Source organism: Neovison vison, chromosome 13, assembly GCF_020171115.1.
Source record: "Neovison vison isolate M4711 chromosome 13, ASM_NN_V1, whole genome shotgun sequence".
Classification (NCBI taxonomy): domain Eukaryota; kingdom Metazoa; phylum Chordata; class Mammalia; order Carnivora; family Mustelidae; genus Neogale; species Neogale vison.
The window spans coordinates 148,758,947-148,782,007 of record NC_058103.1 but is presented as its reverse complement, the minus strand read 5'-3'; the positions used below and the strand labels follow the sequence as shown (position 1 = coordinate 148,782,007).

At 45.2% G+C, this 23,061-nt stretch overlaps 1 protein-coding gene across 2 annotated transcripts in view; it reads left to right on the top strand.

The window, feature by feature from the left end:
• Nucleotides 1-460: 460 nt before the first annotated feature.
• BTBD1 (BTB domain containing 1) overlaps nt 461-23,061 on the top strand; it is a 38,621-nt gene continuing 16,020 nt past the window's right edge. Inside the window, exons 1-4 of one of the 2 annotated variants that reach the window (XM_044232133.1) lie at nt 461-905; nt 10,822-10,978; nt 17,006-17,111; nt 21,902-22,099. In XM_044232133.1, the coding sequence (XP_044088068.1) occupies nt 502-905; nt 10,822-10,978; nt 17,006-17,111; nt 21,902-22,099 (865 nt within the window). In that variant the 5' untranslated portion in view covers nt 461-501. The remainder of the gene's footprint in view (nt 906-10,821; nt 10,979-17,005; nt 17,112-21,901; nt 22,100-23,061) is intronic. The other variant, XM_044232131.1, reaches the window with a different exon arrangement.

Here is a 23,061-nt window from a genome sequence, read left to right as displayed (position 1 = left end):
GAGGCCTCGGGGCCCCCCATTTCCACGGGAAACTCCTGAAGGGACAGCCCAGGAACCTGCCCCTGGGATACGCGGGAGGCGCTGCAGCCGATGAGGGGCCTGAGGCGAGGACGGGCGCCCCGGGTCGGAGGAGACGCAGGGGCTTGTGCGTCGGCCCTGCCGGGGAGGGGTGCACCGGCCGCCGAAAACGAGGCCCTGCGCCCCGCGAAGGACTCCACGCTGCGCCGGCCCGGCTCGGCGGTCGCGCGCGCGCCCGCATCCCCGCGTGGCGAGGGCGCGCGCCCGGTAGCCGCGAGCGGGGCGGGGCCGGGGCCCGGGCCGGAGCCGGGGGCGGGGGCGGGGGCGGGGCGGGGGCGGGGCCGGGCCGGGGAGGTGCGCGGCCGCCGGAAGCGCCTTTCCCGGAAGGCACCGAGGCGGCGCCGGCCTCCGGGGGCGGTGTCGGCGATGGCGGCTGGGCGGCGGGAGCGCTCTGCCTAGCCCGAGGAGCCGCGCCGCCGGAGGATGGCCTCGCTCGGGCCGGCCGCTGCGGGCGAGCAGGTGCCGGGGGCCGAGGCGGAGCCGGGCGCCGCGGGGCCTCCGTCGCCGCCGCCGCCGCCGTCCTCTCTGGGGCCCCTGCTGCCCCTGCAGCGGGAGCCGCTGTACAACTGGCAGGCGACCAAGGCGTCGCTGAAGGAGCGCTTCGCCTTCCTCTTCAACTCCGAGCTGCTGAGCGATGTGCGCTTCGTGCTGGGCAAGGGCCGCGGCGCCGCGGCCGCCGGGGGCCCGCAGCGCATCCCCGCGCACCGCTTCGTGCTGGCGGCCGGCAGCGCCGTCTTCGACGCCATGTTCAACGGCGGCATGGCCACCACGTCGGCCGAGATCGAGCTGCCGGACGTGGAGCCCGCCGCCTTCCTGGCGCTGCTGAGGTGAGCGGCTCCGCGCTGGCCGCGCGCGCCGGCCTGTCGCCTCCGGGCCGCCGGCGGTCGGGGCCCCGTCCCGCGTCTGCGGCCGCTCAGCGAGCCCGTCGGGTGCGCTCCGGCGTGGGGCCCGGCCTCGGGGCTGGAGGAGCGGCGGCGCTGCGGCGGGGCCCCGCTGGGCCCGGGGCCTGCTGACGTTTTGTGCATGTTTTTGCCGAGGAGAGGGGGAGAGCGGAAGAGCCGCGTGGGACCGAGGGCCTTTGTGTGTGTCTGAGGTCCGGACTCGGGTTTCGCTCTTGGTGTGTGTCTGAGTGGTGGGGCCCGGGGAGGGGAGGACCGGGACAGGTAGGCGCGGCCGTTCCTGCCGCCGCGGTCCTGCGGACAAGGTCACATTCGCTTAAAAGCGAAGCCAGCCTCCCGTGTTCTTCGGAGTTGGCTTTCGGCTTCCTGGGGGGTAATACACTGACTTCTGATTAACTGTGGTGAACGGAAGGGAGCCAGTCGTTTGGCATTAGTAGCTTGTATTTACGAAAGTCCGGCTGGGGAGCCGTACGTGGTGTTTTCCACACTTTTACAAGTGGGATCGGGGCCCGGAAAAGTCAAGTGACTGGCCTGGGTAACAGCAGCCTCATAAGGAAGACCATGCGTGCTTCATTACATCGAGAGGGTTTTAGCTGCCTGACGACAGGGTGTCACCAAAGTAGCACAGTCTTGGTTGGTGCAGAGGCAGAAAACAGACCCCTGAACAGGCACATAGTCCACGAAGGCTCAAAGCTCAATTGGAAGCTCAGTGGGAAGCTGACTATAAAGTTAAACCAAGTAGAAAATACCAAGATCCCATAAATAAATGGATAAAGGGCAGGATAGATAGGTAGAGAAAAATACAGCTAATGGACAAAGAATGTTTAACCTCAGTAATTAAAGAAATGGAAATTAAAAGCAAAGCACTTTCTCTCCCAATATTTAACTTTTTAAAATATTGTATTTAGGGGGGCGCCTGGGTGGCTCAGTGGGTTAAGCCTCTGCCTTCAGAGTCCTGGGATCTCAGGGTCCTGGGATCAAGCCCCGCATCGGGCTTTCTGCTCAGCAGGGAGCCTGCTTTCCCCCCTTCTCTCTCTCTGCCTGCCTCTCTGCCTGCTTGTGATCTCTGCCTGTGTCAAATAAATAAATAAAATCTTTTAAAAAATTTGTATTTATTTGAGAGAGAGAGAGAGCAGAGTAGGGATGAGGGGCAGAGGTCTCAGAGAGAGGGAGAAGCAGCCTCCCAGCTGAGCAGGAAGCCCGATGCAGGGCTCACTCCCAGGAACTCAGGATCATGACCTGAGCCCAAGACAGATACTTAAGTGACTGAGCCACCCAGGAGCCCCACCTCAGTATTTTAGAGATCTGTTGGAAGAGCCCTAAGGTGGTGGTAAAATAGCTTGACACTGTAGATTCCCCCCACCCAGTATTCAAGTACTGTACAAAATGTTGTATATAAAAATGTTTATGGCTGGATTATTACAGTAGTGAGGAAGTAGTCAGCTGGTCGGAATGGTTAGATAACAGCAATAGGGGCACTCCATGCAGGGTAATGCCACCGAGTGCGATACTGACGAAGACTAGGCGATACTGTTAACATAGGAAGTGTGTATGATACATAGCATTGAAGCTGTGTGTGCTGGGAATAAAACTGAAAAGGAACAGAACCAGGCGCGTACCCAGAGATAGGGAGAGAAGGAAGCGCACCCGAATGCTACCCGAAGCGTATTGGAGTGGTAAGATGATAATTGCCTTTTTCTCCTTCTTTTTGTTTCATATATTTTCTGCAGTTTAGTGAAATTATATTTATAAAGAGAGAGAAAAAAGGTCTTTCTAGGTCTTTTGGTTTTGGTTTGGCATTGACAGGAGGATTGGTTTTTCTAGACTATAGGTATTTAAAGGGATTTTTTGGTCTACCTGCATTGCATCCTGCAGTGCTTGTTAAATTTGCAGATTCTTCTCCCTCCTTGAAGTATTGTAGTGTTTGGAGGTGGGGCCTTGAGAGCATTTTTAATAGTCTCTGTAAATACTAATAATACCAGCTAAATCTGAGAGCCACTGAACTAAAAAGACTGTCGAGTTCTTTCCTTTAAGACTAGAGTGGGTAGAGTAAGAACGAAGAGGGGGAAACGTTTAGTTGGTATTTTCACTGAAGCTGGTGGTCACTCAATCCTTTCCTGTCAATAGAAGGTAAGTGAATTAATTTTAAAGTCCTTGAAATTTTCCTGTGTTCAGCGTGGTCATGGTTTTTGTCCTTCTTCAGATTCCAGTCATTGTTCTGTTCTGAAATGATATCTGGCCTGATTGTTACATGATACCTGGACCGAAAGGTATTGGCCGGCCGTGGAGCATAGATGCTGTCCTTACGGACTATTGTGTGACAAACAGATGTCTCATAGTTCGTACTTGCTGAGTGGGGAAAAAACAAGTTAGCTTGGGCCTATTTTTATTATGTTTACAGATTGAATTAGTTACGTTATAAAAACCTGCTTGTTTTGATCTGCCTGACCTTGAAGTGATGTTCTTCGTTGTTTGTTTGAGAAACGCTGTGTGCCCTTGTGCCCGTCCCTGTTTGAGATGTTGGATTCAGCAGTGAACAAGCAAAAGTCCCTGCCCTCGGGTAGTTTGTAATCTAGCAAGGAGAAGCAAAGATAAAATGTCCAGTACTGATAAATACTTTAAAGAAAAATGATCAGGCTGTGAGGGTAGGAGCATTCTAAGCAAGGCAAAGCATGTCTGAGGTCCTAAATTTCTCCTGCTGGAGGAACTTCAAGAATAAACCAGTGCTCTTTGAGCAGAGTGAATCGGGGAAAAAGTGGTAGAAAATGAGTTCCAAAGGAGAGGCTGGACAAGGTTGTGCAGGGCTGGGTAGTCTATGGAAGGACTTTGATGTGTGGTGAGAGACATTTGGAGAGTTTTCAGTGTGGCTGTGATATGATCTGATTTACATTTTTAAAAACTCATTTGGGCAATTGTTTGGAGATTAGACTGGGGAGGAAGTAAAATGGGCAGCAGGGAGTTGAATTAAGACACTTTTGCAGTAGTCCAGGCAAGAGGTATGCTAGTGGGTTATATCTACCAGCTTGGGAGTGATAGATGGGGTAAAAAGTGGTCAGACTGTGGATATCTGATTGACCTTTGAACCACGTGAGTTTGAACTACATGGGCTTATGTATATGTGGGGTTTTTTTCCCCACCAAATGCGGTATAGTACTGTAAATGTATTTTCTCTTCCTTAGGATTTTCTTTCTTTTAAAAAAAAAAAAAAAGACTTTATTTATTTGAGAAAGAGAGAGAGACAGGATGAGTGAGAGGGAGAGAAGCTGAAGCAGACCTCACACTGAGCACAGAACCGAACATGGGGCTTGATCCCACAACCACAGAGATCATGACCCAAGCCGAAACCGAGAGTCCAGTGCTTTACTGACTGAGCCACCCAGGTGCTCCAATGCATTTATTTAAAATTTTTTTTAAAAGATTTTATTTACTTGTTTGAGAGAGAGGGAGAGGGAGAGAGAACACACACAGGCAGGGATAGGGGCAGAAGGAGAGGGAGAAACAGATTGCTCACCAAGCAACCCCGATGTGGGGCTCCATCCCAGGACCCTGGGATCATGACCCAAGCCAAACCCAGACGCTTGAACAACTGAGCCACCCAGGCACCCCTTCTTCCTTAGGATTTTCTTGATGACATTTTCTTTTCTCTAGCCCACGCAATTATAAGAATACAGTATATAATAATACAACATAAAATATAATGTGTTAATTGTTGTCGATATGTCTTCTGGTCAACAGTAGGCTATTAGTAAAGTTTTGGGAGAGTTACATGCAGGTTTTCAGCCGTTTGGAGGGAGGGGGATAGGGAGTGGAGGCCATGCCCCTAATGGCAGTGTTGTTTAAGGGTCAACTGTATTTTGTAAAGGTAGAACCAAGAAGACTTCGAAGGCTTATCAAAAAGAGTACAGCCAGAAATATGAACCTGGAGTTGAGGGAAGAGCTTCTTGCTGAACATAAATTTGAAAGCTAAGAGTGAATGGTCTTTAAACCATAAGACCAAATGGGGTCACCTAGGGAGGGGATGCGGTTGTGAAAAGAGGTGCCAGGATGAGCCCTGGGGACCTCGACCGTGTGGAGGTGTAGCTGAGGAGACTAAGATGACACAGACACCGCTGTCAGTGAATTAGATTGGAAAGCAAGGAGCCTGGGATCTTGAAAGTCAAGTTGAAGAATGTGTTTCAACCAAGAGGGAGTCCCTTAATGAATGAGTCAGTAGTGATCCAAAGGTTCTTATGCACGATCTTATAGTTTCTGTAATTTAAGATCAAGTTTTTGCCATAGCTTTTTGAAATTTTTACTAAATATAACCTAAATTATGTTAGAAAACCTTTAATCTTTAGGGTGGGGGAAAAGGAGTAGTTTAATGACATATCATTTCTCTTGTGCTCTTATCCTTAAAGGTAGTAAATGAGGGCTGAAAGGTTCATTTTAAAATACAAAGAGGGTACCTGGGTGGCCCCAGTTGGTTGAGCATCTGACTCAGTTTCAGCCCAGGTTGTGATCTCAGGGTCTTGGGATCACCCTCAGCATTGGGCTCTGCGCTTGGTGGGGGTTCCGCTGGGGTTGCTCTCTCTCCATCTCCCTCTGGCCTTCTTCACAGCGCACGCATGCTCTTTCTTTCAAATAAATGGATGTCTTTCTAAAAAAATACAAAAACCTGTGGTAATTGATTAATTTTAAATTATATTTTATAAACCTTGGCTTTTTTTTTTATTATAGCAATTTTAATAATTAAATAGAAGGTAAGAAACATATAAGTAAAATATGAACCAACATGGTTCCTGGATTTTTAAATAGTCTGTTTTCTCATTAGAGGTGAGTATGGTTCCTCAGTTGTGTTACATAGAAACTTGTACTGAATTGTCTAGTCACTTAACACATACCGATTAATGCTTAGCCATGTGCCCACACCGAGCTGGGTATTGTAGAAAAATGCACGCAAAGTATGGGAAACACAGAGTTCCATTTCTTACTTTTTTTTGAATTTTAAGATTTTATTTATTTGACACAGAGAGCGAGAGAGCACAGGTAGGCGGAGCGGCAGGCAGAGGGAGGGAGAAGCAGGCCCTCCACTGAGCAGAGAGCCCGATGCGGGGCTCGATCCCAGGACCCCGGGATCATGACCTGAGCCGAAGGCAGCCGCTTAACGGACTGAGCCACCCAGGGGCCCCCCATTTCTTATTGTTAATAGAACATCATTTATAACTTGCATTGCTCCAGAAAGAATTTAAAATATCTTTAAAAAAACACAAAGGTAAGAAATACAAGCCAAAATGAAGCTAATATAAAAATGCATGCTATAGGCAAGCTAGAAATTTAATTTTTTTAAAAGGTTATTTATTTCTCACAGATCACAACTAGGCAGAGAGGCAGGCAGAGAGAGAGAGGAGGAAGCAGGCTCCCTGCTGAGCACAGATCCCAGATGAGGGGCTTGATCCCAGGACCCTGAGATCACGACCTGAGGCGAAGGCAGAGGCTTAACCCACTCAGCCACCCAGGTGCCCCTAAATTTAATTGTTTTAAAGATTTTATTTATTTGACAGAACAAACATAAGTGGGGGGATCGGCAGAGGGAGAGGGAGAAGCAGGCTCCCCACCAAACAGGGACCCCAATGTGAGGCTCATTCCCATGGCTCCCGGATCATGACCTGAGCCAAAGGCAGATGCTTAATCAACTGAGCCACCGAGCACCCCTACAAATTTAATTTTAATTGTTTAGCAGCTAACGGAGAAAGAGAAACCTAGCTAGTCAGTACAATTGATAGTGTTTGTCAGATTAAAAACAAAACAAAGCATCTGCTTAGTGAATGCACAACTCTATCTGATAATCTGACCAACAAGAAAATGCTTGTGAGGTTTGCTCATAAAGAAGGCATTACTGAAGTCAATAGTATCCTTAGTCTGTCTTTAGATGTAAATGTTTCTTTAAAATATTCCTTGCTATAAGCTAAAGGTATATTACCAAAGTGGAAGTTAATCAAAGCAGTTTGAATGGGGGTGTGTGTGTGTGTATCTCAGATAGAAGAGCCTAGAAACAATTCTCTCTTGTTCCTGGTGTGTTCTTCCCACCCTCTTGTCCTCCTTTAGTCTTATCTCAAGCAGACATTTCTCCAGGACGTTTTTGCAGATCTCCCTGACAGAGCCCCTGGTCACAGATGCTGTAAGACCACGTCCTTCAACTCTGTGGCGTTTGTGTCCTTGGTGCCGCCGCACATGCAAAGGCAAACGGTGATAAAGACCCCATGTTTCTGCTCTTTATTTTGTAACTCTGGTATTTTGCCTGAAAAAAAAAAAAATGAAAGCAGATGTAAAGATTCTTTCCACCTTGCCCTTTAAATTTAAAAGGCACAGGTTTCTGATTCAAGAAGGGAACGGAGCATGCAGTAGGCCTTCTCTTAAACCTGATAGAGTGAAGGGGTAGAGGGAGATTGGGTGGGAGCCAACTGTGGAAAAGGGACAGGGCAGTTGAGAGTGGGCTGCTGATGAAAGGGAGGAGGTGACAGGACCCCAGAATCCAGAGCTCGGGGAGCTGCGGCTGGCTTCCCTGGCAGACCCGCCCCCCCATCCCCCAGTGGTTCTAGGCCAGGGCTGGTAGGGAGATGTGTGAAATGAGAAGGTGGAGCTAAAATGTGGGAATTAATTTTTTTTATAAAGATTTTATTTATTTGAGGGGCGCCTGGGTGGCTCAGTGGGTTTAGAGCCTCTGCCTTTGGCTCAGATCATGATCCTAGGGTCCTGGGATCAAGCCCTGCATTAGGCTCTCTTCTCAGTGGGGAGCCTGCTTCCCTTCCTCTCTCTCTCCACCTGCCTCTCAGCCTACTTGTGATCTCTGTCTGTCAAATAAACAAGATCTTAAAAAAAAAAAAAAGATTTTATTTATTTGAGAAAGAGAAAGCAAGAGATAGCACTTGAGCAGAGGGGGAGGGTCAGAGTGAGAAGCTGAGCAGGGAATCTGATGCAGGACGGGATCCCAGGACCCTGGGACCATGACCTGAGCCCAAGGCAGCCGCTTAACTGACTGAGCCACCCAGGCGCCCCCGGGGGAGTCAACGTAAAGCTTGCTTATAGAGGCACCCGCAGCCAGCTCTTGCAGACTAACTGCTAGTGACAGCCTCCTGGCAGGCTCTTCTTAAAGAAATTGAGCCAACTGCCTGGGAGAGCTTAGGGACTCTAGAGTCATGGCATTAGGGGATCCCAGGTGCCAGTCAACAAGCCTCCCACATACACAGAGCTCCCAGCCAGCCTGTTCGCTTTGGGGGTGGTTTTACCTGGAGAGTAGGCCCATCTACACAGCAGCAAGGAAAACCTATACCGGCTGCGGGAGCACCAAACTGGAGACCACCATTGATCATTAACGTATGAGGGCGTGAGAATGTGAACCACCGAGGCCAAGAGCAGCTGATCTCGGAACTGGGAACAAAAAGGAACCTGAAACACTCTGGTTAATACCACCTCGGAGACTTGAAGACGTTTTTGCACCCATGAAACCAAGACAGAGTGCTGTGGAGGAGAAAAGGAATGACTAAGAAAGAAGCAGGAATTCTTAGAAACATGAGCGTGTGTTACTGGGGAGAACAGAAGGCCAGAAGACAACGGCACGGACATCTTCTAAAACATAGAGGGAAACAGCAGAGAGGAAGAAATGAAGCAACGTAAAAATAATCAGCCAACATTTGCCGAGGCTGAGTACTTGTCAGGCACTATTTAAAATACTTCCATTTTTTTCAGTTTATACTAATCCTCACGAGAGCATGATGAAGGAAATGCTGTCACTCTCTTTTCAGAAAGGAAAAACGATGATAGCTTGTTTCTAGTCTCAGAGCTGGCAGTGATGGGACGGGCTCAAATCCGAGCCTGAGGTCCTGAGAACACTCAGCCCTCACCTGGGGGGCCTGCCAGTCTCACCCTGGAAGCAGGCCTGGGCCCAGAAGCAGCGGGTTCTCTGATAGACAGTTTCCCCACCTTCCCTGTGCAGGGTAGTAGTCACTGCCTGCCTTGTGGGAGGGTTGAATCAACAAATCAACAAATGTTGATTTTCTCTCTCTCTCTTTTCTGTTCATCCCCCTTCCCCTGACTGTAAGCAATGACGCCTTACTTGCTTTTTAATTCCCTGTACTCATCACAAAGTGGCACGTAACTTTAAGGTAAATATTATGAGGGTAGTACAGCAGGTTGACTTGACTCTCTAAAAAGGTTTTGGGGGAAAATTTTTTTTTTAAATGGTGTGATCCTGAGAATCAGCAACCCTCACTTTGAAGGCTGAGGAGAATGAGAATGAACAGTCTCGGCTAGAGATAGTTGTAAGCACAGAGATGTTGTTAGAGGAGCACAGGCATTTGGTTAGGGCGACAGACCGGAGGCTCTCGTGGGCGGGGTTTCATCTTGGGTGGTGATAATGGAGACAGGAATGCAAGAAGAGGAGGTGGAACAGTAGAGGGTGGGGACAGGAGTTAGAACTTCTTCACTCCAGTGTAATAGAGGGTTCTGAGACATGTTAATGGGTTTTCTTATTTTATGACTTGGATCCTAGCAATATACATATAATTACTCTGATGTCTTTAGTATCACTAAGATGCAATTTTTAGAAGATTTATTTATTTGAGAGAGAGAGACAATCTTAAGCAGACTCCCTGCTAAGCACGGAGCCCAATGTGGGGCTCAGTCCCATGGCTGAGATCATGACCTGAGCTCGAATCAAGAGTCAGTTACCCAACCGACTGAGCCACCCAGGCGCCCCACTAAGATGCAATTTTTATTCTTCATGCCATCCTTCTCTACGGCCCTCCGCTCCCAGCTTCCTGTATATAGTTGAGAACTGGGCAGTACACACAGGGTCTCTGAGGAGCCACAGAAGAGGCCTAAAGTTGATAGGCAAAAGCTCCAAGATCACTCAAGAACTGTCCAGGCTTTCGCTGAGAATCTTCTGCCTTATTTGCAGTTCTGTGAAGATGATCTATCCCGGGCGCCTGGGTGGCTCAGTGGGTTAAGCCGCTGCCTTCGGCTCAGGTCATGATCTCAGGGTCCTGGGATCGAGTCCCGCATCGGGCTCTCTGCTCAGCAGGGAGCCTGCTTCCCTCTCTCTCTCTCTGCCTGCCTCTCTGCCTACTTGTGATCTCTCTCTGTCAAATAAATAAATAAAATCTTTAAAAAAAAAAAAAAGGAAGGAGAATTTTCCAAAAAAAAAAAAAGATGATCTATCCAGCAGTCTAACAGTTAGAAGCAGCGAGCTGGGAGGAGGCAGTATCGGACTAATAGTGTTTTGAGAGAAAATTAAACCTAGATACCCAAAAGCACAAAACAACGTGAGTCGTTTATGATATTATTAAATTGTTTTATTTCTTCAAAGACTCAGTTTGCTGGTCTTCGGGCATTGTGTTAGTTTGGGAATAACAATGAAAGGTTAAAAGATGCCCAGATTAACAAGACACTATTATCAGGAAATAAATGAATGTTTTGTCATCTAGAGATGTGAACTTCAGCTACCTGTACATTTGTTTAAATGAACATCCTTTGGTGAAGGAGATGTAAGTAAACCACTGCTGCCCTGAACTGCGGCGGGGTGCTAAAAGACCTCTGAAAATTTGGTTTAAGAGAGATGGGTCTGTCTTGAGATCTCACTTAACTTCCGTTTTGTTAGTAAAATGGAGACACTACCTACCTCTCAGGCCTGAGTAAGAATAAATGAGATGATGTATGTGCAAATGCCCTGTGGCCTACAAAGTCTCCTATCAGGTTGTTGTTCGGTTTGCTCATTATCTTTTAAGATATTCCTCAGAGGTTTCACTCTGATGGATTGCTTATCTAAAATATTAATGGCCATCTCTGTCATTTCCCAATTGCTTTCCAGATTTCTGTATTCAGATGAAGTTCAAATTGGCCCAGAGACAGTTATGACCACTCTGTATACTGCTAAGAAATATGCAGTCCCCGCCCTGGAAGCTCATTGTGTGGAATTTCTCACCAAACATCTTCGGGCAGATAATGCCTTTATGTTACTTACTCAGGTAAGTAAATGTAGCTAATATGTGTATCATCATAGTTTTAAAGATTGAGTATAACTACGTATGAGTATTTCCTATTTCCTGGAGAATTAGTTCTAGATCATTAACTTAAAGTATATGTAATTATTTTTATAGTACCATTCAGGGAACTATATCAGATTCATAATGCTTTTATAATAGAAAAGCAAATTAAAGTCCATACAGTATCATATGGGTAAAGAAATGAAGCCTTACGTAAGTAGACTCAAAGATACAGTTCTTTATGGTTGGAGTTGGAATAAACATCCATTGTTGTTCTTGGTATGATTTGAGAGTGTGATGATAGCATGAGGTTTTCTGGACATCTTTGGTCTTAATTTTTGTTGGATCTGGAATAAAGATTGAGGTTGCAAGTCCAGAAAAGTTCTAAGATTTACTGTCTTTGGACTTAATCGGAAAGCTTGGAGGAGTTAGAATTGAAGATTTATATGAAATACTCTTTCTCTGATATATAAACATTTTCACTAAATGGCAGTATATATACAGAAAAGTCCACATTCCCGTAAATACACAGGCTGATGGATTTTCACATACTGAACACATCTATGGAAGCATTAACCAGTCTTTACCATATTATTTGGCATTTATTAGGTGCCTGTAATCTGAGCTTTATACTTTAGCTATAAATAAATCACTGTTTTTCTCTTTAGACAAAGTTATAATACCCTTATATGAATTGTTTTAAAAATTCCAAGATAAGGGCGGTTGGGTGGCTCAGTCGTTAAGCGTCTGTCTGCCCTGAGCTTGGGTCATGATTCCGGGGTCCTGGCATCGAGCCCCGTGTCGGGCTCCCTGCTCTGTGGGAAACCTCCTTCTCCTTCTCCACTCCCCCTGTTCGTCGTGTTCTCTTTCTCGCTGTCTCTCTCTGTTAGATACATAAATAAAATCTTTAAAAAAAAATTATAAGCTAGCCTATAGCCATTTGTTAAGGACTGAACTATGTTTCCAACAGAATGTGATCTTATTTGGAGATAGGGTCTTTACAGGGGTAAGCAAGTTAAAATGAGGACAAAGAAAAAAAAATTCTAAGCTGATAATATGTAATCCTATTGAGTATTAGTGTTGGACCTACTGACAGATGTCCCCTAGCTCAACCCTTTCATTTTCCAAAAGGAAAAACTAAAACCTGGGCTGCTGAACTGCATGCTAGCTGGGGCCGGAGCCCCAAGCTCAGGGTTTCTGGCCTTGCAACCGTCCTGTTGCATAGAGAATGTCTGGTGGCACCTTTTATTGTTGGGTTTTTTCCCATCTTCTGTCATCAGACATGTGTAAAGTTATGGAAGAAAGAACATGCTGACATATGGACGTATCTCAGAACCGATGTCTGTATATAGTCCGCCCAGCACTTACTTAGCTAGTTGCTTTGCATGTATCAGCGCATTTACTTACCGCAGCAAGTGATAGAATTATCACGGTTACGTGCATTCCCGCTCTGCTGTAATTTACTATTATCCTCTTTTGGACAATGAAGAAATGAAAGCTCAGGGAAGTATCTTACTTAACGTTAGACAGCAAGTGGTAAAACGAAGATCGCAGCCTTCAGCCGGTGGTGGTGAAGGTGCGGCGTATTGATGGCGTGACGGCCGCAGAGCGCACTGGGTGATGCACTGGGTGACGCACTGGGTGATGCACTGGGTGACGCACTGGGTGACGCCTGCACGCCAGCCCCTCGTGTGCCGTCTCGGCAGTAACTTTTGGGAGGCGCAGGTGTTCTAGGGGAGAGGTTTCTTACTGTCCCCATTTTATGGTTAAGGAGATAGAGGCAGAGAAATAACCAAGGTCATAGAACTATGAGGCCGTGTCACCCTACATTTCTTCGTTTTCTCAGTATGTGATGAAAATCGAATACGGCAGTTGATATTCATAAGATTCTTTTTATGTCCAAGGCTTTTAAGGTATGTGGAGAGGATCACTTAATTACTTTTATTTTAAAAGTTGAGTGAAAAATCAGAAACCAATAAACTAAACCGTGAGCACAGTACAGTTTCTAGTCCAAGGTGGAACCTGAGAGTCTGGATTTCTCCCGGGCTTTCAGAGCACCCCGGCGCTTCTGAACCACACTTTGAGTAGTAAAGGGTAACGTGTGTCACTAGGAGAACAAAAAGGAACTTTTCAGTGCCCTGTTGGTCTGAGGACCCAGTACTATTGCACATTTTCATTGGTGGGGTCATGTGACTTAGCCCACAAAGTGTCATGTGAATTTCTTATTTCAGCCAAGTGAGTCATTTGAACTGAACATGTTCATTTATTTGAGAGGACCTGTGCCAGCTTCATGCTAACACAAAAGGCCAGTATGCTGTACCAGCATGGGCTAGACAGGCGAAAACATTTTTTATGAAGTGAAACAATCATACTGATATTTTTTCAGAGATAATGCCAGACCCAAACTAAATTTTGGGAAAATGTATTTTACTCTAAGTAGCAACCCTAGATCCCATAGGAAACTTAGTATTGCCTGTGTAACCTGAGGAGTAACTGAAATACTGCTATTCTGAATAAAAACAATTTTTACCAAAAACTGAAGAACAAGTTTTTACATAAACACTAACTAAAAATATAGTTGAGTTGGCCCATTAAAATACTTCCTGATATTAGAATTTCATTTGATAAAAATGTACTAGTTTCCATATTTTAAAAATGCATGAACTATGGTCCTAGACTGGATCCTCTTCCGGAAGGAAAAGTGTTATAAAAAAACATTAGTTTGGGGCCCATGTGTGGTGCAGTTGGTTAAGTGACCACCTCTTGGTTTCTGCTCAGGTCATGATCTCAGGGTCATGAGATTGAGCCCTGGGCCAGCTCCGCAGTTGGCTTGAGGTCTGTTTCAGTGTCTTTCTCCCTCTCCCTCTGTCCCCCTGCCCCCTGCTCCCCTGCACACGCGTGTGTGCTCGCTCACTCTCAGAAAAAAGGTCTGTTGGCAAAATTGAAACACAGTAGATAAAAATATGACACGGTTATTTACCAAAGTTAATCACTATGGGTTATATTAGAGAATATTCTTATTCTTAGGAAGTACATACTGAAGTATTTAAGGGTAAGGGTAGGGATGTGTGTCATTTATTCCTGAACAGTTTGCCTCAAGTACACATGCAGACACTATACATTGCCTGTTTTCTTACACATTATTATCCCATTTATATATGTATGTATATGTATGTATAAATACAAATATGTATATATATGAAATGTGTCTGTGTGTGTAGAGAGAGTGCAGATGATGGAACAAGACAAGTAATATTTAGATGGGTAAATCTGGGTAAAGGTGTATGGGTGTTCTTTTCACTTGCAGCTTTTCTGTAAATTTGAAATTTTTTTTTTGAAAGTATTTCTAAATTTAAAAAATCTAAGAGAAAATTACAAGAAATAGAGTTAATTTTATCCTTCTAGATCAGGTTTTATTTTTTTTGTGGAAAGTTTGACTAAGCAAATTAATACAAGGCCAATGTATAATCTAGGAATAGCATTTTCAGACATGTTCGAGTATTCTATAATTTTAAGAAATATTCTACTGACTTAAAATACATATTTTATGTATGTAAATATATATCATGTATTATGTATCTTTTTTTTTTTAAGATTTTATTTATTTATTTGACAGATACAAGCAGGCAGAGAGGCAGGCAGGGAGAGAGGAGGGAAGCAGGCTCCCCGCTGAGCAGAGAGCCCAATGTGGGGCTCGATCCCAGGACCCTGGGACCATGACCTGAGCTGAAGGCAGAGGCTTAACCCACTGAGCCACCCAGGCGCCCCTATCTTTTATTTTTTTAATAAAGATTTTATTTTAGAGCGAACGCGCGAGCAGGAGGGGGGGGCACAGAGAGATGGAGGGTGAGACTGTCAGGGAGACTCCCCACCACATGCCTAGCCTGATGTGGGGCTCGATCTTATGACCCTGAGATTGTGACCTGAGCCAAAATCAGGAGTCGGGCTCTTAACTGATTGAGCCACCCTGGTGGTCCCATATATATATCTATTTTAAATTTAATCCACTGCTTTCATTATTTCATTTCATAATGGGGACGTTTATTATTCAGTGGCATCTGAGTTACTGAATCCCTTGAAAATGGATTTTATTTTATAAATAAATGAAGACTCATCAGCCATGCCAGGTAATGCTTAGTTAATTGACAGTATTGTCAGCAGGATTCTGCCTGACCCGGGGTGAATACTTCCGTGTGTTTTGTGTTTGTCCATACTGTTAAATGTAAATAGATCTGACCCTAGGCCAGGCTGAAAGCTTGGTCATCAGCATACCTGTTATCATCACATCTTTTTTCAGCATTTTTTTTTTTTTTTTAAGATTTTATTTATTAGAGAGCACGAGCGGGGTGAGGGCCAGAAGGAGAAGCAGACTCCCTGCTGAGCAGGAATTCCCCCCCGCCAAATGCGGGGCTTGATTGTGGGACTCCAGGATCATAACCTTACCTGAAGGCAGACACTTAACCAACTGAGCCACATAGGTCCCCCAGTGATAATGGTTTTTAAATATCATTTGAGTTTGGATTTTCTGCCCCTTTCCTCCACGACTGTCTTTTAAACTTTTTTTTTTTTTTTAAGATTATATATGTTTATTTGACAGAGAGAGATATCACAAGTAGGCAGAGAGAAAGGAGGAAGCAGGCTCCCTGCTGAGCAGAGAGCCCGATGCGGGGCTCGAGATCAGGACCTTGGGATCATGACCTGAGCTGAAGGCAGAGGCTTTAACCCACTGAGCCACTCAGGTGCCCCTAAACTTATTTTTATTTTTGTGTTCTTTTGCTTTTGTTTTTATTATATTTTATTTTATTTTAAAGAGTTAGCAACCCAGGATAGGAGGCAGAGAGAGAGAGAGGATTTTTTAAAAATATATAATTTATTTATTTATTTGACAGAGAGAAAGATACCACAAGCAGGCAGAGAGGCAGGCAGAGAGAGAAGGGGAAGCAGGCTTCCCACCAAGCAGAGAGCCCGATGTGGGGCTCGATCCCAAGACCCCAAGATCATGACCTGAGCCGAAGGCAGAGGCTTAACCCACTGAGCCACCCAGGCACCCCAAGAGATAAAGGATTTTAAGCAGGCTCCATGCTCAGCATCGAGCCCAGTGAGCGGCTAGATCTCACGACCCCGTATCATGAGCTGAGCCAAAAGATGCTTAACTAACTGAGCCACCCAGGTGCCCCAAACTTTTTTTTTTGTTAATTATAATATGCACCCTGACTAACCACATTATCAGCTTGACTTCTGACTTCTTAAAGCCCAGATAGCTTTTTTTTGGAATCCTATAGTGTAGTTCTGCTCAATTTATGCTGGGGCTTCTTTTGTTTGTCAGTGTTTGTAGGATTTGTTCATATCATTGTGCGTGGCTGTAGCTCGCTCTTGTGTAGGATTCAGTCCTGGGACTATATGCTTTTCTGTTGTTGGGCCTGCTTTTTCCTCAGGCACCCAGAGTTTGCATGCTCTGAAACTCTTGTACTTCATTCTCTCTCCACAGTCAAGACGGAAAATGGAAGGGGAAAAAAATCTGTTTGTACTGGTATGCTTGACAGTTGCTACCATTTGGTGAAAATATCCTAAAACTCGGATTTAAATAATGACTTTACAGTATAACTAGTTAGATCATGTTAGGCAAGTCAGTATACCTTTGGATCCACATCTGGAAAATGGGATGATTTTGTCTGCCTCATCTAACCTAGAGTGTTTGGTAATGATCAAAATAAGTATAAGAACCAGGCAGTGTGTATATAGAGGAGCATATGAAAAGAAAAGTAACAAGGTTGCCAGTGGTAATGTGAACTTGTTGTCTAAGCAAGGCATTTGTGCTTTTGGCTTTTCATTTCTGGCTACAGAATGGTAAGTTTTAAAAATAGGTACACGTTATAATGGTATTTAAGATAGGTGTTTTACATGATTAGCAGTTATAACTGTAACTGTTTGCAGAGGTAACTTGGGATATGTATGGTCTGAAAGTAAAATAACTATGAAAATAAAATAACTGTCTTTTCGTATGTTTAGGCTCGATTGTTTGACGAACCTCAGCTGGCTAGTCTTTGTCTCGACACGATAGACAAAAGCACGACGGACGCGATCAGCGCAGAGGGCTTTACCGACATCGATATCGGTAAGTGCGCCCGTGGGCGGGCTGTGCCGCCTGCGGACGGTACTGCAGTGTCAGTCGGCCTCACCGCCGGGTGGGCTGTTACTGTAAAGTGGCACTTCGTACCAAATTGGGTAAGTCTGTCTCTTAAGAGTGCTGCTTTATTATAGTGATATATTCCTAAAGGTCATCTCTACTTACAACCTCGTTTAAAAAAAAAAAAAGCATGCCATTGCGCAACGTTATAGTTGGGTCATTGACATACAGAGTGAGATGTGATTTTTCTTAAGGAAACTGTGATCTAATTGGAGACTCAAGGGACACATATGTGAAATTTAAGAGTTAAGACACACAAAATTCTGGATAGCATACAGCAAAATGTGATTTTGCCTTTTGTGAGCTAGAGATATAGAAAATAATCACTGTGCAAATCCAAACCATGGAAAGATTACCTCCCATTGAATAGCGTTAGGAAAGTCTTGACAGGGAGAGTTTGATCTGGGCTGTGAAGAATGGGTAGCATTTGAGTAGTGCAGAGGAGAGGGCATTCGAGGCAGACCCCAGGAAACAGCGGATGGGGGGGTGGGCGGTGTGCGGCCCGTCAGCCGGGCTGCATGGGACTGGCTAAGGACAGTGGAGGACTTTGACTCTTGTTACAGGAGAGCTGAGAGAGCTGACCCAGGCCTGTGACCTGAAATACTATCTTCATCATGATGGACACCATGTATATTCGATATCTGTGATTGTTATTATCTATCTTGCTGGCAGACAGAAAAAAGCATGGGCAGGGAGAACACCCCCATCTTGAAAGCTTTGGCCATGAAGTGGAACCGGCATTTTCTCTCCTCATTGTCTCAAATTCAGTCTCATGATCCCATGTAACTTCCGAGGAAGGTCAGGAAGGAGAGAAAAGAGCACGCGCTGCTGCCTCTGTCTGTGCCTGACCTGGTCTCCTGCTGTTCTCTCCCATCATTCTCTCCCTTTCATATGCACTAGCCAGGGTCATTTCTCTTTTAAGCCTTTGTGTTTACTGTTCCACTGATTAGGATCCTTTCCCCCAATCTGTATGTGGCTTCCTCCTTTATGTTATTCCGATACCGAGTTAAACGAGACCTGAGACAGACCACCTCTGACCTTAGGGAAACCTCAGACCTTAGTCTGAGTAGATCCCACATTCCTCTGAACTGTCCCTGTGCTGTTGCTCTGACTGATTTTCCTCATGATACATTTTACTACTTGAAATTCTTAAGTATTGTCTGTTTATGATGGTTGTCTAGCTTCCCCACCTAGATTATAAACTTTTTTTAAGGACTTTATTTCTCAGTAATCTCTACACCAAACATGGAGCTTGAACTTAAAACCCTGAGATCAGGAGTCATGTGCTTACTGACTGAGCCAGCCCGGTACTCCTGACTGTCAACTCTTTTGCAGTCCGGGACTTTGCCTTGTCTACCATGGTGTCTCGAACACTGACGACAGGAGAACATAGTAGGTGCTCAGTTAACATTCGCTCACCAGCTGGACCGTCCAGAACGCTGCCTTTCCTTCCGCCTTGGCTAGTTCACTCAGTCTTCACATCTTGGCTCAAATTCTACTTCTGCAGCGACTCCTTTCTGAAGAGCTAACGTCCCACCCTCTTCAGTGACAGTGAGTGTGTTCGGTTACAGCAACGTCCCATTGACAGCGTGTCTGTCTGTCTGTCTCGCAGTACCTTAGGAAGGATTTATACTCATTTCGCATCAGTTATCCTGAAGGGCGAGGGCTAGATTCCTCCCCCACTATACGTAGTAGGCCGCTGACTGGATGATGGAGAGCCCCAGGCACCACCCACATTGCTGAGGAAACACTGCTTCATCCTGATATTCTTCCCCATAAGGGGTTGGCAAGTATGCCATCGGTACTTCAGTCTGGGTCTGACATAATACTGTTTGCATCCGGGTGGCTTCCTCCTGGAAACTGTTTTCGAAGTAGGTCGGCGCACCCTCGGAACCCGGAATCCCTGAAGGGGGTGTACATCCTCCAAATATTGGCTGATTTGATTTGACACCCCCCCCCAGCTGCTTGTATTAAGATCTAGCCTTGCATCATGTTTGCAAAACATAGCCTTGGATGTTTTTATGATCTTTATTAGGCTCAGCTGCCAATAGAAGACCTGTGTGTTTCCACACCACAGTCTAGTTGGTCTTCGATGCACTTGTTAAAAACTGTGATTGGAAGAGAAGCCTGGATGCTGAGAGGGTGCTGGGCCGGGCTTCAGGACCTCTTCATGCAGGTTATGGTCTTAGATTCTGGGAGAGCTTTTTCTCCTCTGGGATTGGGACATATGTGCTGGAGGGATGTGCTTGCCATTTTCCAAGTAGAGAGATACATTTCTCTCACAGCTGTTTGCTAAGGGAAGAAGACAATATGTCACACTGATAGGAGAAAAAAGCAAATTTACATTATGCTAAAGGCAGTATAATGTGCTGTTTTTTCCCCTACTGATATTTTAAGTTTTTGTGTTTATCTGTACTGAAGCTTGTCAGTATACAGCACAGAGATTAGTAGATCCAGTTTTCCCACGAGTGATCAGTTATGGTGAGTGTATATTCCTAATCCTTTAAGTATCTAGGCATAAGGGTTTACATTCATTTACCTGTGAAAATTTTTATGGAGACTTAATTTATATTCATCTGCTCAGCTACAAAGGAAGGAAAAATGTCATTAAAAAAAATACATGTATAACCTATTCATTTTTAACATATTATTAAGCCCCTGCTGTGTTCTGGGGACCAAGACGTCTTTGCTGGCATGATCGCTGTGGTTTGATACCGACCAGAGACTGAGTGTGTAGACCGTTACAGAATGCAATTTTTTTAAGATAAAATTTTCTTAGATGTGTAATACTGGGTAATTTAAGCATATTTAATGTCTTTAGATTTTTACTGTATTGGCATCTTCCTTTTTATTTGAATTTTGTGATTATTCGTGCTCATTATTATGAATATCAGTTATTGTATAGTGAAGCCTTCAGGACTCTGAAGTGTTTTTTTGTTTGTGTACTTTTGTTTTTAGCAATTTATTTATTCATTTATTTTGGAGTGGGGAGATGGTGAGCGCAGACGGAGGGGTAGAGGGAGCCGGAGAGAATCCTCAAGCAGACTCCCCATTGAGCACGAGCCTGACTCAGGGCTCAAATCCCATGACCCCGAGCTCTTGACCTGAGTTGAAGACAAGGGTAGGATGCCCAACCAGCTGAGCCACCCAGCGGCCCCTGTGTTTGTTTTTTAATCTTTCTCTTTGTATGAAAGACTCTTGACTCTAGGGCTTTTCAGACACCTGCATCTACTTTCCAGATTTCCTCTCTTCTCAGCCCCTGTTTGTGGGCAGCCTATCACTTTACTATAGTCTGCTGGCCTCCAAGGCGCCCTCTCTGGACTGCTGCTTCTGGTCTACTGTAGAGAAGCTGAGTTTTTTTGTTTGTTTGTTTTGTTTTGTTTTTAAGTTTTGCCTCTGATAAAAGAAGAAGGATTCCAAGTGAAGGCCTGAGTTCTGGGCATGACATTTGTACCTGGACATGAGATAGGGAGTTCAGCCTCCAGATGTCCTGGATTAACTCCAGATCACACCTCTCACCATCCCTCACTGCCTCCTTCACAGGCTTTCCCATCTCAGTCGATGCTGCTGTCATCCGTCCGTTGCGTAGCCTCTAAGGTCGGGAATTATCCTTGACCCCTCTTCTGTCATCCTCTATATTCAGTCCGTGAGGACATCACACTGAGTCATCCTCCCGAATGCATCCCGAAGCCGATCGTTTTCACCTCTTCCTGCTGGTCCTGGCCGTCATCACCTCTGACCTGGCTCAGAGCAGGCGCCTGCTGACTGATCTCATTTCCACTCTGCCTCCACTAGAGTATCTTCCCAACACGGCCGCCAGCGTGGTCCTTTTACCACATAGAATGTCACAGCCCCAAATCCTCTAGGGGTTTGGTTCCCCTTCCCACGCAGAGTAAAAGCCAATTGATCTGTAGGGTACTGTAGGATTATACCTCATTGCTTCCCATTTGTGGCCTCATCACTGACCACTTTTTTCCTTCTTGCTCACTGCAGTCTGGCCACGCTGGCCTCCTGGTTGGTCCTCACACTTGCAAGGCACAAGTTCATATATGGGCCTTTGCACAGGCAGTCCTGGTACTCCTGGCTAGGCCTCTGTTTGGCTGACTCCCCAGATCAAATCTTACTAGCTCACGTGAGCCACCCAAGCCATCCTATTTTAAACGGTACTTACGGTTCCCCTTACTCTGCTCTTGTCCTACACTTGTCATCTAACATCATAATGTTTACCCCCATTAGAATCTAAGTGCCATGAAGGCAGATTTGCTCAGTGATGTATCCTCAGCATCTAGAACAGTGCCTGACACATAAAGAGTACCTAATGGGGAGTATTTGGGGAATGGGTAAATGGTTATCTGTAGACTTTGTGAATTTATGTATGTTACTAATTTGAAGCCACTTTCTCTGACTGACTGACTGTTAATCTTATCTGGATATTGGGGTTTCCTTGATAAATGGCACGGATACACAAGGAGATACTATACCTGAGTTGCCATGTATGATAAGAAGTTGTTAACCTTAAAACAATTTTTTTTAAAAGAAAACTTTGCTGTTTAATTCCTTTCATTCTTCAATGTTTTTCTATATAGAGTCTATAGTTTTAAGTCTCTAGCCTGTTTTTTATTGAAATTTGAAAACTTAATATAAGCCTGTCTGTTGGTATTGTTTTGTTAAAGAGCAAAATATTCCTAATTCGCTTTATTTTTGTATTTTACTTGTAGACACACTCTGTGCAGTTCTCGAGAGAGACACACTTAGTATTAGAGAAAGTCGACTTTTCGGAGCTGTTGTGCGATGGGCAGAAGCGGAATGTCAAAGACAACAGTTGCCTGTGACTTTTGGAAACAAACAGAAAGTTCTAGGAAAAGCACTGTCCTTGATCCGGTTTCCGCTGATGACCATTGAGGAGTTTGCAGCAGGTAGGGCTACACCCTGGCCAGAATCTGTGTGCAACTAGCCGTCAGCCAGCCTTTGTGTGCTAGAGGAGAAACAGCTGGAATTTAGGAGTTCTGTTCCCATGATACATGAGTGTGAGTGCGTGTGATTTCATTTACTTTTCCTGAGAGCCCTTCAAGATAACATTATATGTTATTTATTTTGATATGCGCGTTGGGTTCTTTTTTCCCCCCTCCGAGTGGAGTTGCACGCAGGTTACGTTAGTTTCAGGTGCACAACAAGGTGATTCTGTTCTACAAGGCCCATGTGCTCTCCACAGTGTAGCCACCGTCTGTCACCACGCAGCACTATGACAGCGGCATTGACTGCATTCCCTATGCTGAGCCTTTTGTGTCTGTGACTTCTTCATCCCATAACTGGAAGCCTGGACTCCCACTCTCCTTCACGCATTTTGCCCGTCCCCCACTCCCCACCCACCCGTCTGGCAACCACCAGTTTGTTCTCTGTATTTATGGGTCTGATTCTGGTTTTTTGTTTATCCATATGTTTTTATTTTTATTTTTTAGATTCCACATGTATGAGTGAATATAGGTTATATTTTTTAAATGCTATGAGTATATATAAAAATCATATTTTTATAGATTAGAGAACTGAATCTGAAAGGTATTAAGTGCCTTGCTCAAGGTTATAATGATAGATCTTTCTGATTCTTAAGATCAGTGCTGCTTTTTTTTTTTTAAGATTTTATTTATTAGAGGGAGAAAGAACATGGAGAGAGAAAAAGCAAGCAAATATGAACAGGGGAGTGGTGGGGGGGCAGGAGGGGCAGAGGGAGAGGGAGAAGCAGGTTCCCCACTGAGCAGGGAGCCCACACTCTCAGGACTCGATCCCAGGATCCCAGGATCATGACCTGAGCCGAAGGCAAGACATTTAACTGACTGAGCCACCCAGGTGCCCCTGATCGACGCTTCTGATGTAAAAATCA